The 16,970-nt window shown below is 34.5% G+C and overlaps 1 protein-coding gene across 1 annotated transcript; it reads right to left on the bottom strand.

The window, feature by feature from the left end:
- Nucleotides 1–528: 528 nt before the first annotated feature.
- On the bottom strand, nucleotides 529–4,429 carry LOC121794911 (MADS-box protein 04g005320-like). The gene is made up of 8 exons (XM_042193309.1): nucleotides 4,048–4,429; nucleotides 2,220–2,298; nucleotides 2,047–2,108; nucleotides 1,824–1,923; nucleotides 1,340–1,381; nucleotides 1,180–1,221; nucleotides 949–1,052; nucleotides 529–840 (listed from the first exon to the last, which is right to left on the bottom strand). The coding sequence occupies exons 1-8, from the start codon at nucleotides 4,230–4,232 to the stop codon at nucleotides 759–761; spliced, it is 696 nt and encodes a 231-aa protein (XP_042049243.1). The 5' UTR covers nucleotides 4,233–4,429; the 3' UTR covers nucleotides 529–758.
- Between the last annotated feature and the right edge of the window lie 12,541 nt (nucleotides 4,430–16,970).

Genomic DNA, 16,970 nt, shown 5'->3' with positions numbered 1-16,970 from the left:
TGAATTGGCTAAGTACAAAGTAGAAGTAAATACATATGAGATGCAAGTTTGTCTCTCTGTGAACTTAATAACCCCACTTTTTTTAAACCGAAACACTTGGATGTTTTCAGACATATCAGATCTCCGGTCTCTATCATATCCGATTTTTGCAATAATATCGTTAATCATATACTACTACATATAACTACAATAATTGTAGCATGGTCACTGAAATTTTTGACACATAATGTCTCACACATAACGATGTTTCGAATGCATAGTTAGATATATGTAGGTAAATTCATTAAACGTTTTCTAAGTAGTTAGTGACATTTATTTGTGTGTGGCCGTGGGTAAAACGATTTAGTCATAGAGTATAATTTTATTTTATAACTTTAATCTCTGATATGTTTATGTGGAAAATAAATAAATATTGGGAAAATAATTAGAATTATCAGCTACTTAGATATTTTAGATATGATATTGAAGACATCATTTCCCACAAACTCTTTTTTAATTTAATTTATTGTAAACCTTCACACATAAGCATACTTTAAACTGCATATACATATATAAATAAAAATACTGATTTCGTAGTGAGTATTTTTTTTCAGACATCATATAAGATCTTAATAATACATGCAAATTGTCTTCCATACCTGAGGTTGCTCATCCCATAAATAAGCGTAAATCCCATAACTTTATTAATTTCCACCCCCTTCCCCTAAAAAAAACTTTAATTTTAAGTTGGCTGCATTTTTTTGTATTTATTGAGAAATTCAGTGCATCCATGCAGGCAAAATCGCGTTCACATTTTGTGAAGAACCCTCGGCATTATTTTGCCCCACCTGAGAGTTGTACCTGTTGGGAAGAAAAAGAAGAAGAATTATTTTTTCTTTAAAAAAGAAAATTTGTAAAATAAGACGGTATTTGAATCCGAATCATTTCTAGAGCACCAACTTATAGTACCTAATAAGGGTTGAGTCGTTGGCAGCAAGAGGCTCGAAAAACACCTGAGGCCGAGCAGCTGGCTGCGGCCGGTAGGGTACTGGTTGATCACTGCCTCCTTCGAGCTGCAATAATTATGTTAAAATTTTACTTTAATGTTTGAAATACATTAGGATTTTGGGCTTTGGACCTTCAATACAAGAAAATAAAAAAATTGCTGTTACTATTTATTTTATTTTATTTAGGGGGGACCTTTTTCCTGAGAGCTCTATTAATATCCATCAGGTCTTTTTCCTGAAAAAAAAAACAAAACATTGAAAACATTCATTTAAACGACGACGGCTGTTTTTTATTTCATTTGTAACAGTCAATTATATTATGGTATGTGACAATAATGCAGCACATCACATACCTTTCTTTGAAGACCAGAAAGCTGCTCGAACATGTGTTGTGTCTGAACAGTTATTAAATTATAAGACAGAATTCAATAAATCAGATAATAACTAAACGGCCAACATATGTACTTCAAAAATAAAATGATGTAATATATTGATATATATTTACATAAAAGTTAAAATTACTGTCATATATTCGATGCAGATGAATATCTGCAGGTTTGTAGCATGACTAGGCTATAGAATAAACAGACAATGGTAGTACAAGAAGTATTTTACAATACATCACATAAAGATGATAAAGCCTTTAGATTATCTTTTTATTTATTAAATTGAATTGAACTTACAATATCTATTTAGGAGTTTAATTAACAATAGTACTCATTATTTATGTAAACATTCGAGATATATAGATAAAATATTTGTATATGTTAATATGTGACATTACTATTGTAAAAACAAGGTTTGAGATATATAGATAAAATAGCAAAAGATATATACCTGTTTTGATCTTATTCGATTTAAAGATGCATCTAATACACATTCGAGTTGATCAAGTTCCCTTACACCAAACTTTCCCAAGTCTTCCCCCAGAAGATGCCTGTGGAGAGAACAAAAAAATATTTAGCACATTATTTTCAAATTAAAAATATTATCCATTATTATAAACAAATCTACGAATTATTGATCTTATACTAGATAGATTTATTCTATAATGAAATACCTTTGAGATTGCTGTAGAACCTCAACTCTTGACTTGAGCTTTAAGCACTCCAAGTAGCTACTCTGCTTATAGAATAATACATACTTATTCAGTTCAAAATATAATAGAGATAATTGATTAGTATATAAGAGAGATAATTGATTAGTATATAAGAGAAATAATTGATTAGTTACCCTTTCATCATCAGGAGATTGCTGAGATTCAATTAGGCCATAGCTGCTTTTGTGATATCTCTCAAGTGTCTTGGCCATGCTAAGTTCCAGAAGCATAGTGCACGCATAAGATTATTAATAAAATATTTGATCATTTTTATTTGGACTTGTATGTATAAAACATAAACATATTCAAACTATCTTCATGTTTCAATTATTTGAGTAGATACCTTAATTTCTAACGATACACATTTAAAGCAATTTAAGTTCGTTTCATTTCGAGTAAATAATGAATTAAATAAAGATATACTCATAATTATACTTCGATCAATGTTTTCGCAAATAAATGCACCTGCGATACAACCTGGTACAGAAAATGCAGTTCATGAATAATTTTTTTTAAAAATATACCACTACTATTCATGATGTATAATTGATCATTGGAAAATTTTAAATAAGTTTCCCGGCTCCAAATTTAATGGTTAGTAAGAAATTAATATATACATGTACCTTCTATAACATTAAGATAATAGTACTCCACTATATATTATGAATTCAATTTCCCTTTTTCAGTTCGGCAGATTGATATTCCAGAACCCTAAAAGAAGCTTAAATACCACTAAAAAGTTTAATTAAGAACCACTGGTTAAAACTGTAGAATGAAACTCCAAAGGCATAAGCTTTCAAATCAAAGAAATCTAGGGAGATTATTCAAACAATATATGGAATCTTTGATCCCTAATTAACATCCCATACAAGAAATTTATGTATCCAGAATTAACGGTCGAATCATTCCATAAATAAAAGTAAATTAATTAACTTGAGCCAGGAAAATATGGTGAAATGTTTATATGTACATAATCAATTACTAATCGAAGTCATACAGATACAAATATTTTCTAGTACTACTTTACAGTAAAATTAGGCGTTTATGAATATAGAGAGAATAACAATCCAGAATCATATATTGACATAGGAGAAAAGAAAAATTACTCCTATAAGGTTTTGGTAAATATTCTGTGTGAGAGTATACGGATCCAATCAGCGGAATTTGTAAAGGCAACAAAAAAAACAAAATATAAATTGACATAGGGTTCTGTGTGAGAAGAAAAAGTTCCGATTACGAATATATTTGCAGCTTTCACGCCAGAATATATAACAAGGCTTTTAATTATGATAATCTTAGTCAAAAGAAAAATGAATCCAAATTCACATGATCATTTCGTTATTCTGTTTACCAACTAGGTTTTTCAAATGTTTACTCAAAAATGAGGGAGTTGAAAGATAGTAGTATCTTAAACTTTTCTTTTCAATTAGTATGAAATTATGTTTTAATTCATTAGTTGAAATCTATGCTCATGGCTTTTTGGAATTTTGATTCAATAATATTGCACAAATATAAAATAATCTATATTATGTAAAAAAAATTATCCAAAAATTCCAAATCTGGTTGTCCCGACGGATTAGCAAACATCCGAAAGTTTAGGGTTAGAGTTGAGAATTTCTAACTCGAAAAAATTACAACCTAATTAACCACAATCAGATAACTCGATAACGAACGGGTTGGACGATTGGCGTCCCTAAGAACAATCGTTGGAGATGAAGGTAATCAAATCATCTCCAGCTTAGATCACACCAAGTTAATCCAGGAAAATAGACACAAATTATATCAATTTTTTGGGCATATCTTGATACCCCTCAACTTTTCTTATGCAGAAAACCTAATAACCTATTAATTTCATAAAGGAACTGATAAAGTTTTCATGTTTTATTCTTAAGGAAAACCCTATGTATTGAGACAAGCTCAGAAACTTGTGCTTTGTGGTTGTGCAGAGAGAGAAACAGATACCTAGAAGAGCTGCAGAACTCATAGAGCTTGCCTTTGCTGGAGAAGATGATGAGAGCAAGCTCAGCATCACAGAGAATGGAGAGTTCATAGGCCTTCTTCAGCAAACCATTTCTTCTTTTGGCAAAAGTCACCTGTCTGTTTATCTTGTTCTCAATCCTCTTCAATTCTACTTTCCCTCTCCCCATTTTTTTATATATATGTGGTGTACTTTTCAAGAAGCTGCTTGACACCTTTGATATTTAAAACCTTCTTAGTTTCTGAACAAACCAACACAACAGAAGAGGAACTTATCCTTTTTTGGTTCAAATACACATTTATGGTTGTGTGGTGCTCAAGAATTTCTATTTCTTATTTTTGTTTTTTGGGCTTTTTCTCTTAATTTCTTATTTCAGCTGTTGTTTTTCTTGGTAGGAATTGCTGATATTTAATGGGGTAGGTCTTAGCTTTCTTTAGGTAGACATATTTATATGCCTTTGTTGTTTGGATGTAAAATTCTAGTAATTCTTCACATTTCTTTGTAAAAATTATGACTGTTTGCTGTCTGTTGTTAATTATCTGTCAGGTTTTCACATCAGACAGCTACAAACTAAAAATTACATTTTTTCATCAATGGTAATTACATGTGTTTTTAGTAATATCTTAATCAAACATATTGGACATTATAATCCTTATAAAGTTTGAAATTTAACATAATATGTAATAACTATTGGAAGTTAGCTGTGAGCAAATTAAGATGTATGGATTTGTATGCTACATTTAAATACATTTATTGATTCCTCATACATTAATACAATACATTGGATGAATCTTCAAGTGTGGAACATATATAAATCTACATAATTTATATGGAGTACTATTTAGTTTATCTTTACCAAACCCTAACTAGGTTTAGCATATAGTTTAATTGCAGAATATCTTAATCACATACATCATTTCTAAAAAAAGTACTATCTTTTAGTATACGATGCTAAAGTATCTGATAAAAGTAATCAATATCCAACCAAAAAAAGAGACGACATAAATCCATCAAAAATATTTGATGAATTTATTCCTTTTTTCTGTGGAATTCCCAATTCCTGATATTTGGAGTTGAGTCGATTAGTTTGAGCTAACATGTTGATAGGGCCCTCGATCATGTGAATCTCGTCTAGCAAACTCGCCGAAGATCATCTCCAATATTTTAGCGTGTCTTTTATTTTAGTTATTTATCTTTATTTAATTTTCATATCTTTTGCAATCTTTTATTTTATTTATCTTTCTTGATTAGCAAGATATGTTTAGGGTTTTTAGAATTCTATAAATTATAGAATTCTACAGTATTTTCATTCATTGAGAAATAAAGTATAAACTTATTCTCATTCCCCGGTTCTGGCGGAAATCGCCCCCTAGCACTTCAACTAGGGTTTATCTTGTTCTTCGTTTCACTACAAATCATTGGTGCTCTAGTCCGATAGATCAAGGGTCTATCAATTGGTGCTTCCATTGTTTACTCTTCCTCCATCACATTCTCAACATCCCAAGCCAATACTTTCTCTTTTTTCTATACAAAATCCCACGCACCATCTCTCCTTTCTCCCTTTTGAGCTTTCAACTTCTGTATCATTCAAATGACTACCAGCCTACCTGTTAAGGATTCTTCCGACGACGTACATGAGTTTATCCTGCAAGAACTCGGCAGCCTGAAGAGGCAGTTGAGCGAGGCCATCGATCGCGAGCGTTTATTGTTCGGCGTTGTGGCACCTCGTTTTTCTAGCGAAAATCCCATTGAGTGGATCTATGGTATTGAGAGGTATTTCAATTTATCCTTAACTCCAGAATCAGATCGTCTGGAACTAGTACATCTATTAATAGATTCTCCGGCGTCCGAATGGCTCTATTTATTTCAAAAGAACAACCCAGAGACATCTTGGCAAGAGTTTTTGTTGGCCCTTCGTCATCACTTTGATCCATATTTCTATAAGAATGATGTAGACCGAAAGGATGCCTTAAAGCTAGCCCCACAGTTCGCTGCGTCACATGCCGAGTCACACACTAAACAACCCCCTTACTCCAAGGACGGCGCCGTAGCTGGCGTGCCGATCAGCTCCGCCCAAGTTAATGTGTTGTCACCAGTGGTTGTTCTACCATCAGCAACATTGCTAGCCACCAGTTCCAGCGTGGAGGTCCAGCCCGAGCCACCTGCCACCCTTTATGACAGCAAGGGCATGAAGTTGCCGGACAGCTCGACTACTGCACAACACGGTCATTCCTTGCTCACATATTGTGAAGATACTGAGTGGAGCCGTGCTTCTCGTCAATTGGTTGCCGAAACTGAGGTTCGTATATTTGACCCAGGAGCTTTTGATGGGGTCAAATTCATCCATGTTGAACCTAACAAGACTTCTGAAGAAGTATTGGATGGAGATGACAGTTTGATTGCTGATAAACAAGAAGCTGAGGGATGCTTTGGCAATGGTAGTGGATTTCTACCAAGAGGATGTTTCCATGATTGTTTTAATGCTGCGAAATTGGTGTTCGAGAAGGCGGGGAATAATATGACATGTGGGGTGCTAGTTGCCTATGTTTATGAAAGTGATGGTGAAGATTGTGACCACAGTGGTGTCACAGATTGCGAAGAGCTAAATGGATTTCTCTCCAAAGGTTGCGAACCTGGAGGAGTTGATGCCAAATTTGTAGGTTGTAACAGCCAAGGAGTTCGTATTTTTGACCCTGGAGATTTTGAGAGTATTTTCACCTGGGACGAGACGCTCGTGTTCTTAATTCATGACCCACCTTGAGGGCAAGGTGGTTTTCAACGGCGGGAGAGTTGATAGGGCCCTCGATCATGTGAATCTCGTCTAGCAAACTCGCCGAAGATCATCTCCAATATTTTAGCGTGTCTTTTATTTTAGTTATTTATCTTTATTTAATTTTCATATCTTTTGCAATCTTTTATTTTATTTATCTTTCTTGATTAGCAAGATATGTTTAGGGTTTTTAGAATTCTATAAATTATAGAATTCTACAGTATTTTCATTCATTGAGAAATAAAGTATAAACTTATTCTCATTCCCCGGTTCTGGCGGAAATCGCCCCCTAGCACTTCAACTAGGGTTTATCTTGTTCTTCGTTTCACTACAAATCATTGGTGCTCTAGTCCGATAGATCAAGGGTCTATCACATCCACGTATAAAACGAAAGCATTATATTTTATTTTTAATTTTTTTTTCAAAAAAGTTGTGGATGGATATTGAAAGGCCACCAAAAATTGCAGGGGAGAATAGGAGCATCTTCAGGTGGTTTCTTACCAATTGTCACTTCCATACCTAATTATTATCTTTATATCGTGGTATTCATGCTCGAAAATCATGTATTTCTACGTATCAATAGCACTAAAATGTTATTCGATAAATCGTGTATGTTATCATTATTTTATTAGTTAAATTTTGTCCAAAACTCTGAGACCTGTTATGAGATAGGTAAAAGTTAAACAGAAAACTACATCAATAGGAATTTCTTTGACATAATATTCCAGGACAGAAATATGGAGATCAGAGAGTCTATCAATATCAAATTAAAGGGAACTTATCAAAAGGAATTTCTTTATTTTAAAAAGAAGAAAGAATGTTTGGTAAATGAATGATGACTAATTGAAAACCCCCAATTAAATTTAGCAGATTATGTAACTTTATCTTCTTTCACCACTTGCTTTAGCCCTAGATATTCGGGATAATGTTAGGAACTTAGGGTCCCACTATACCCTAAATTAGATACAGATACGTATACATAACATGTTTGTTCCTCAGAAAAATATAGGGTTGTGTTACCTTCACCCCAGCTTATAGATAAATTATGATTTTATTGCTTATTAGTGTTTCTTTATTCATGTAAAAATGTTTTACGTTATAGGTTAAATAATTGGGAGTATATAAAGTTATCACATTTTTTCTAAGAATTTTATGTACAAAATGATTTTTATGTATGTATATTTAATCAAAATCTCGGACATCCAAGAAGGTTGGACACTCTGAACCCACTTTGATTACTTTTTTCGGAGAGGACGATGTGAGACGTTACGTATTCCCAATGTGTCCACTTCTCATTGGCTATCTCTTTTCTCTAACCTAGCCTATTTGTGTCTCCTTCCGACAAATTACAAAAATATATTAGCAGTATATATACTTGATATTTGTCTCTTTTATTAAGTGAATAATTTATACTAGTAGCACAAAAAAATTTGAATATGCTTGTAAAATGAATGAAATTTTAGGCGAATTGTCATTGAAGTAATGCGTTTTTTCTAATTAATTGATTTGGATTAATAAAAAAAATGCATGTATATGGAGTATATTATATAAATGTTAATATTAGCAGCAGTTATTAATTAGTGTTGCTAAAATTTGGAACAATGACCTTTCAACATGATTTTCCGTAAACTGTGGGGACTTGCTTGACTTATAATATGTAACAATCATTATTGGAATTGGATGCAAAATTGAGCATGACTTAAAAGAGTATAGTTTCGCAATTGTAAATTACTTTATATTGAGCTAGGTTCACATAAATATTCATCAAATTCCATTGTAAGTGCAAGCTAAATTAATAAAGGAAAGGGTAGGAAATTCTCTTAGGTCTTATAAAGAAATAGGAAGGGGTTTAGGGCCTAAGCCTAAGCATATTTTGAGCTTAAATTTTTCATATGAAAAATGAAAAACAAATTCGTCTTTTTTATTCACCGCTAAACTGCATTTATGTAGCCGCCTAATTAATAAAACCGTAAAATATATTGTACAGTATGTACGATGGTCAAAGGTTAAATCAATTTTATACAATAATAAAATTTAATGCTTAAAGGTTAATTTCCTTTACTTTGTCACCTAAAATAACACTCCAACGCCAATGGTTTGAATTTTAGAGTTACGTACGCCCCCTTGTATTGACATATTTAAATTTAAATTTTAACTTAAATTTAATTTTCTGTTCTGAAACATAATCGATGGGATGAGTTGCTAGATTGGAAAATTATAAATTAACTTGTCAAACTATGTAGTATAATTCTAAAAACATAAGGCTTTTAAAGGATTAGCTAGTTGAATAAAAACCATGCTAATTATGATATACGGTCGAGCAACTATAAAAGTGGATCATTATTAGTAGTAAAAAATTTAAACTTGCATAGCCAAGCAAGCTAGTTCTTACTTTTCTATTACTAGTTCATAGCTCACGTTATATGATATAAATAAAATTGAATATCTACTTACCCTATTCCCTGGCTATGGTACTAGCTATAGGAATGCAAGTCTTCTCTATGCATATAGGGGCTAAGAGCAATAATTATTTGATCAAATTCAAAGTCAAATAATTTGAATAAAATCTACTATCATTTCTCATAAGGTCACGTTTTAGTTCTTAATTATATATTTATGGAGTGATATTTTATTAAAATTTATATCAGTTTAATGTCTCACAAATTATGATGGACACGGAGAGTATTATTATCCACGTCCAAATTGTTTAAAAGATAAGGTAACTAGGCATGCATTAGGTAGCCACAATAGTAGTAATAGGCAGCTCAATAAGAGTAGCTAGGTAGGTATACTGTACACATGCAAATGCATAATAATGAGATCACTTTCCTAGGTACAAAAAACAGTACATATAATAGTAATATCATATGATTAATAAATACGCATCTATTTTTTTCTAATTTAAAAACTTTATTTGCACCCAGCATAATGATAGTAGTAGTAGTACTAGTAGTTTTCGGTCGACCCATTCGCTTCGAAAATAAATAAATAAATAACCCATCAATTTGTATTCGTAATTATTTACCCGTCGGTAACATTTTTCGATCCCTAGATACCGTGGTCCCTCCACCAATTTTAGCATATGGTATATATTATATATAGCACAATTTTTAATTTTTAATTTTCAGATTTGTAAATGAGTAAATATAGCAAATAATTTAATTGTATTTTAGAATTCTGGTCCTTATTTTTGAAAAAAATAAATTCTTTAATTTATTTTGTTATCATTTATATTGACTTTTATGAGTTATCTAATGAATGATAACTAAAAAAATAGTGAAATAATAATAGAGTGTAAAAGAGTATAATCTTGTTTAAGAACATAAAAATAAAGAATACAGAAAAGGAAATCCTTATAATATGAAGCGGTTGATTTTATTGGGCCATTATATATTGATCAAAACAGGCTCAATTGTCGACCCATTTATTACTGGATTTTATTGGGCCATTACAATGATTCACGCTCTTTCGCATATCCTTGTTCGCAATGAATTTAAAGACTACAGAAACAGCAATCCTCATATTTAATTTCTTTTCAATAGCTTCATAAAAACAGCCCATCATTGTTATGGATAAGTATACTAAATAATACTAAATCAGTTCTATACATATAAATTAATGACTAAAACACGTTAAATACCATCATAAGATTATATAAAACCATCAATAATTAAGGAATTAAATCACATAATTATACTGATCTAACAATAGCCAAAATTCTATAATCTATATCATTAAAAAAATATACTACTCAACATTTCATAATTTTTTGGTCATAAATAAGCTAGAATTGAAGAGCTATCTCGATTGGGTCGACAATTTGATACTACTACCAAATAAGCGGAATGAATCACTTCTTCATATAGTTCGAAAAAAATGCCTACAGTAGTTTCTTAGTATTTTATTTCTCCATATACTATTAGAGTGGATAATTGTCATCTAAATAATTCACATAATAATTTACCCTTTTCTAGAACATTAATTTGGTAATTATATGACTTATTTGGGGATTTAATTGCACATGTGTTTCGGTACTTTCACGAATTAACGGAGGAAGATTATTTTACTTTTTTATTGCATGTAAAACTCTCCAACTACTTTAGGTGTAACTAAAGTCACAATGCTATTCTACATTAATCTAATAAATTGGAGACTCTTTTTTTCTGTCTCCCCTTTGGCCACTTTTCACATATCACACGATATTTTTAGAAAACTAGGGGACAAAATTACTTTATTAATTATGAAGTTATTAAATTTAATCTTCATAATTCATTATACTCCCAATTTAATAAATTCTTCTTTTCTTTTTATAATAACGACCTACGTAATATTTCCAACATTTAATATCGATAGGATTTAAGTCATTAAAATATTGCCTATTCCTAATTAATTAGCATTACTTTTGATCTCACAGTATTTAGTACTCCCTCCATCCCACAAAAGATATCACGATTGTGGGATGACACAAAATTTTATGAAGTTTTATTTTGTGTGTTAGCTAGGTGAAAAGGAAAAAAATTCTCCGTAATATTTATATTATTGTGAGAGAGGACCTTTTCTAAAGATGGAAATGTGACATTTTTAGTGGGACAAACTAAAAATGAAAGTGAGACATCTTTTATGGGATGGAGGGAATACTATGTATCCTAGCTCCGTGATTTTCATATATATATATGGAAATACTAGTAAATTCTGTTATGCCCTTTTATGTGCTCCACAACTATTGTATCGCCCCTATTCAACACGCAACATTCATAACACTTAACTTGCATTAAAACAATCTTGTTCATTGGAATATCGATAGTCATAATATATAGTACTCGGGTAAATAAAACACAAGAAATACAACAGAGAAATCAAGAAAAATACATTACTTAATTTCTGAGTTTATTATATTCATCATTGGCTGCCGCCTCACCGCAGCCACAACAGGTCACGGTTGCGGTACCTGAGTTCGCAAAACTCTAGGAACACCACCTCACGGTGGTGCTCCACCATGAGTGGCTCCTTCAATTTATTCCGACACATCGGGCAAGAAAAGTGGCCGTACCCCAACTGTTAGCAATTGAGGAACGAATTGAAGGAAGAATGACAATCGATTAAAGGATGGAGTGAGATGGAAACGAAATCTTTTATTCACTGGAACTCAATTGAGGAAGAAATAGTGTAACGGCTATTTACTCTTCATTACAAACTCCACCTTGATTGCTCAATCACTAACTAAATCTCTTTTCTCCAGTCCTACTAATTTCAGACAAAGCAGGAACTTTTCCTTTGGCAATGGTTTTATTAACATATCGCAGGGTTCTCCGATGTGTGAACTTTGAAAACCTTCGCACTGCCTTTTTCAATCTCCTCTCTGATGAAGTGATAGCGCACATCAATGTGCATAGATCTCTCGTGATAAACTTGGTGCTTGGCTAGGCATATAGCACTGTTATTATCACAGCCGACTGCTATAGCTTCTTGCTCAATACCAAGATCAAACAACATTCCTTTCAACCAAAAACTCTCTTTTATGGCAGCAGCGAGTGAGATAAACTCCGCCTCTGTTGTGGAAAGTGCCACCACACTTTGGAGACTTGACTTCCAGCTAATAGCAGATCCATACATTGTAAAGATATATGCTGATTGAGACTTCCTGTTGTCTAGATTTCCAGCGAAGTCTGAGTCACAAAATCCCACAATAGCATCAACCTCATCCACATCACCCCAAATAGAATGTCTACATCTCCTGCACCCTTCAAGTACCTCAATAACCATTTGAGAGCAGCCCAATGCTCCCTTCCATGATTTGCCATAAATCTGCTAATTACACTGACAGCTTGGGCAATATCTACCCTTGTACTAATCATAGCATACATAATGCTGCCTACTATGTTAGCATAAGGTATATTTTTCATTTCCCTAGCTCCAGCTTCATTCTTAAGCTTCTGATCAGCAGTAAGTTTGAAGTGCATTGCTAATGGGGTAGCAACTGCCTTCATGTTCTCCACCTTAAATCTTCTTAACAGTTTTGAGACATAATCAGATTGTGTGAGCCATAACTGTCTCTTAGCTCAGTCTTTGATAATATTCATACCTAGAATTCTCCTTGCAGCCTCGAGGTCCTTCATTTCAAATGTTGCACTGAGTTCTCTCTTCACTTCCTGAACCACTTCTTTGCGCACTCCAGCAACAAGCATGTCATCTACATAGATTAGAAGAAATGTAGGATGCGTGCCTCTCTTCTTAATGTATACATAGGAATCATAATTGGATCTATGAAATCCAATTTTAATCATGTAGTCATCAAAAGTTTTGTTCCACTGCCTGCTAGCCTGCTTCAAACTATATATACTTCTTTTAAGCATGCAGACCTTATTTTCATTTCCTGGCTTGATAAAGCCCTTTGGCTTGGCCATGTAGATTGTCTCCTCTAGCCCACCATGTAGGAAAGCCGTTTTTACATCAAGCTGTTCCAGCTCTAGATCCCTCTTGGCTACCAAAGCCAACAACATTCTAATGGAAGTATGTTTTACAACAGGTGAGAAGACCTCATTAAAATCAACTCCATGCTCTTGAGTGAAGCCTCTAGCCACCAAACGGGCTTTAAATCTGATCTGATCACCCTCAACTCCTTCTAACTTCTTTTTGAAAATCCATTTGCAGCTGACTACCTTCCTGCCATCAGGCTTTTCAACCAATATCCAGGTGCCATTTTTAGCAAGGATTCTATCCCATCTATCATTGCTTTCATCCATCTTTCCCATTCCTTGCTTTGCATAGCCTCTTTATAGGAAGATGGCTCTACATACTCAACATCCTCAGCCACACATAAGGCATAAAATAGCATCTCAGAATCATTAAATTTGGATGGCAACTTAGGTGTTCTTCTGACTATGTCCCTTGCTATTTGATAATTCTGTAAATCATCATGGCCATGCCTTTGTGTCTCAACTTGAGCATCCTTAGGTTCAATAACCTCTCTCAGATTTCTCATGCTCCACCTCAAAATCCGCTTTACTAACAGACTCACTCACAGAAGCAGATTTTTCCAGAATCACCTTTTCTTTATCCAGGAATGGCATTTCTGTCTCAGAAAATACAACATCCATACTGATTACTATCTTGTGATTTCCTGGTTCAATACACCATAGGCGATATCCCTTCACCCCAGGTTGATATCCCAACATCACACATCTAATAGCCCGAGCATCCAGCTTCCCTTGCTTGTGATGAGCATATGCCTTGCGGCCAAATACTTTTAGATTGGTATAATCACCATGACTCCCATACCATCTAAAATCAGGTGTATCACCCTCTATACTTGATGAGGGGACACTTGTTGATGAGTTTCACAGCAGTAGATACAGCCTAAGCCCAAAACTTCTTTTCAAGCCCAGATGACAGAAGCATACATCTAACCCTCTCCAATATTATTCTATTTGCCCTCTCTGCAATGCCATTCTGTTGTGGATTTAGGGGTACAGTTCTGTGCCTCTTTATACATCTCTCCTTACAGAAATTATCAAATTCCTTAGAAAGATACTCTAGGCCATTATCTGTCCTCAAACATTTAAGAACACAAGACTTCTCATTTTCAACTTCAAGACACCACTGTTTGAATTTGCTAAAGGCCTCTGATTTTTCTTTCAAGATGTATATCCACATTTTCTGGGAGTAATCATCAATTACACTCATATAATACTTTCCACCCTCCCACAGAAATCACAGATGCAGGACTCCATAAATCACTATGAGCATAATCAAGAACATATGTAGAAGTGTGTTTACCTTTATGATAAGGTTGTTTCTTGGATTTACCCATAATGCATTCCTCACACGGATCAGTATCTATCTGCTCACAGCTCTGGATGATTCATTTCTTGGCTAGCTCCTTTATACTGCCTTCAGCTGCATGAGCAAGCCTCATGTGCCAGATTCTGAAATCATCTGCTCTTACTGCATTGGCCTGTGCATTAGGAATTTCAACACAAGCTAACAAATAATATAGGCTGCCCCTTCTTTCTGCTTCCATTATAATCCTCTGATCCTTAGTGACCATCATTTTTTCCCCGGTAGAGCTGAATGTGTATCCTTTGCGTTCAAGAAGGCCAAGTGAGATGAGATTCCTCTTAATGTCTGATATATATCTCACATCACTTATGATCTTTACAGATCCATCATTCATCCTTAGCCTGATCTTGCCTATCCCTTGAATAGAGCAAATTTGATTGTTGTCTGGTATCACTAATTCAGTCAGCTCTTGGATCTCCTCAAACCAACCCAGATTCGGACTCATATGGAGACTACACCCTGAATCCATAATCCAAGATCCTCCCAAATGACCTCCATTACATTAAGAATTTCTGGAGTGCCATTTTCTTCAACACAATCAGTTGAAGGGACCCGATTTCTACCACTATTTGCCTGTTTTTTTTTTCCAAGCAAAGCAGTCCTTTTTTAGATGACCCGGCTTTTTACACCAGTGACACGAGCGTGTTTCCCTTTGATCATTAGATGAAGCTTTCTGACTTTCTTGGCTTGCCTTCGGAAATTTCTTGTTGCCCTTTAACTTCTTGACGTTCAGGCTTTCAGCAACAACTTCTGGATTTCTTGAGCCCACCTTGTGAAGTTCCTTGGCTCTTATAGCTGACTGAACTTCAAGAAGTGTAATAGTACCCTCTCGGCCATACAATATTGCATCCTGGAGCTGATCGAATGACTTTGGCAGAGCATTTAGAAGCAATATCGCCTTGTCTTCATCCCCTATCGAGACGTCGATATTCTCAAGATCATCGATCGCCTTATTGAAGTCTTCCAGTTGCTCCAATATCCCTTTTTCATCTAAGAACCGATAGGAGTATAACCGCTGCTTCATGAACAACCGATTGGCCAATGACTTAGCCATGTATAGGTTTTCAAGCTTCGTGAATATCCCGGCAGCCGTTGTCTTCTTCGCGACTTCTCGCAGAACTTTATCCCCAAGACATGGCACAATCGCGCTATGAGCCTTCGCCTCGATCTCAGCTCGTTTCAAGATCTCTTTCTCATCAAGATCCCCTTTCTCCTCATCCTCTTCCTTCGACTTATCCCCCTTGCCTTCCGCCTTCAATGCCGAAGCAAGACCTTGATGAATCAGCATAGCCCGCATCTTCATCCGCCATAAGCCGAAATCATTCCTACCCGTGAATTTCTTGGCCTCAAACCTAGAAGCCATAACGCTTTCCAATCTCACCACCAAACGAATCAGAAAAACCAATCACGCCTCTTCTTCCCACATACGGCGCCAATTTGTTAGCAATTGAGGAACGAATTGAAGGAAGAATTACAATCGATTAAAGGATGGAGTGAGATGGAAACGAAATCTTTTATTCACTGGAACTCAATTGAGGAAGAAATAGTGTAACAGTACAATGCTTCTACTCAAACTAATCAGCCGCTATTTAAACAGAAAAAACTAACGGCTATTTTAATCTAACGGCCAAGAAAAGATCCATCTAACTACTTAACATCCAACGGCTACTGAAACGAGATGTTGCCTGCAGTCGAACCTTTCTTCATTTTGTTGAACTTTCACTCCATATTGGAGCTGCCTTAGTTAGTGTTTGAGCTATCACTCTTCATTACACCAGCCACCTATCCAAGCAACCTCTATGGAAAAGTGGTCGCATCTTAGCTCTCTAACCTCATCGTCACCATCGATTTGACACAGACAAATCGCACACTCGGCCGATTCGTAGCCACTAACGATCTCTTTGTAGCATGCAACGTTAATACCGTCGAAATATCGAGGCAAAGATATCGCATTTGAATGATGGAAAAAGGATAGGCGAAGAAGATTATCCAACACCCATTGCATATGCATGCTGAATTAAACGACGTAGTTTAGTAGGGGAGATTTTGGAACGATTCCAATAATTTTGGCTTATGATTCAAATTTAGGTGTCCAAGAAGATTTTGGAACGTATTTAGGTGTCTTCAGAAATTGGGGTATATATATATATAGGCACTGAAATATTGAAATTAGCGAGGAATGCGCTATTGTTAATGAATTTGTTTATGTGGCTGATTTTTAGTCAAACTTATGGACTAAAATAAGTGTATATGATGCAGCATACAAAATTTAGAGGCTAATTAAATTATTTTTGGGGT

This window comes from Salvia splendens, chromosome 3, assembly GCF_004379255.2.
Source record: "Salvia splendens isolate huo1 chromosome 3, SspV2, whole genome shotgun sequence".
In the NCBI taxonomy this organism is placed as follows: domain Eukaryota; kingdom Viridiplantae; phylum Streptophyta; class Magnoliopsida; order Lamiales; family Lamiaceae; genus Salvia; species Salvia splendens.
Note: the sequence above shows the minus strand (reverse complement) of the source record. Positions and strands in the feature narration are given on the sequence as shown.

Excerpts from the sequence above, each read along its gene's own strand:
- LOC121794911 (XM_042193309.1), bottom strand. The coding sequence starts at position 4,232 with ATGGGGAGAGGGAAAGTAGAATTGAAGAGGATTGAGAACAAGATAAAC. Across the intron at positions 1,924-2,046 it reads GTTCTACAGCAATCTCAAAG|GCATCTTCTGGGGGAAGACT; the intron begins GTATTTCATTAT and ends TTCTCTCCACAG. Across the intron at positions 1,382-1,823 it reads ATCGAATAAGATCAAAACAG|ACACAACACATGTTCGAGCA; the intron begins GTATATATCTTT and ends ATAACTGTTCAG.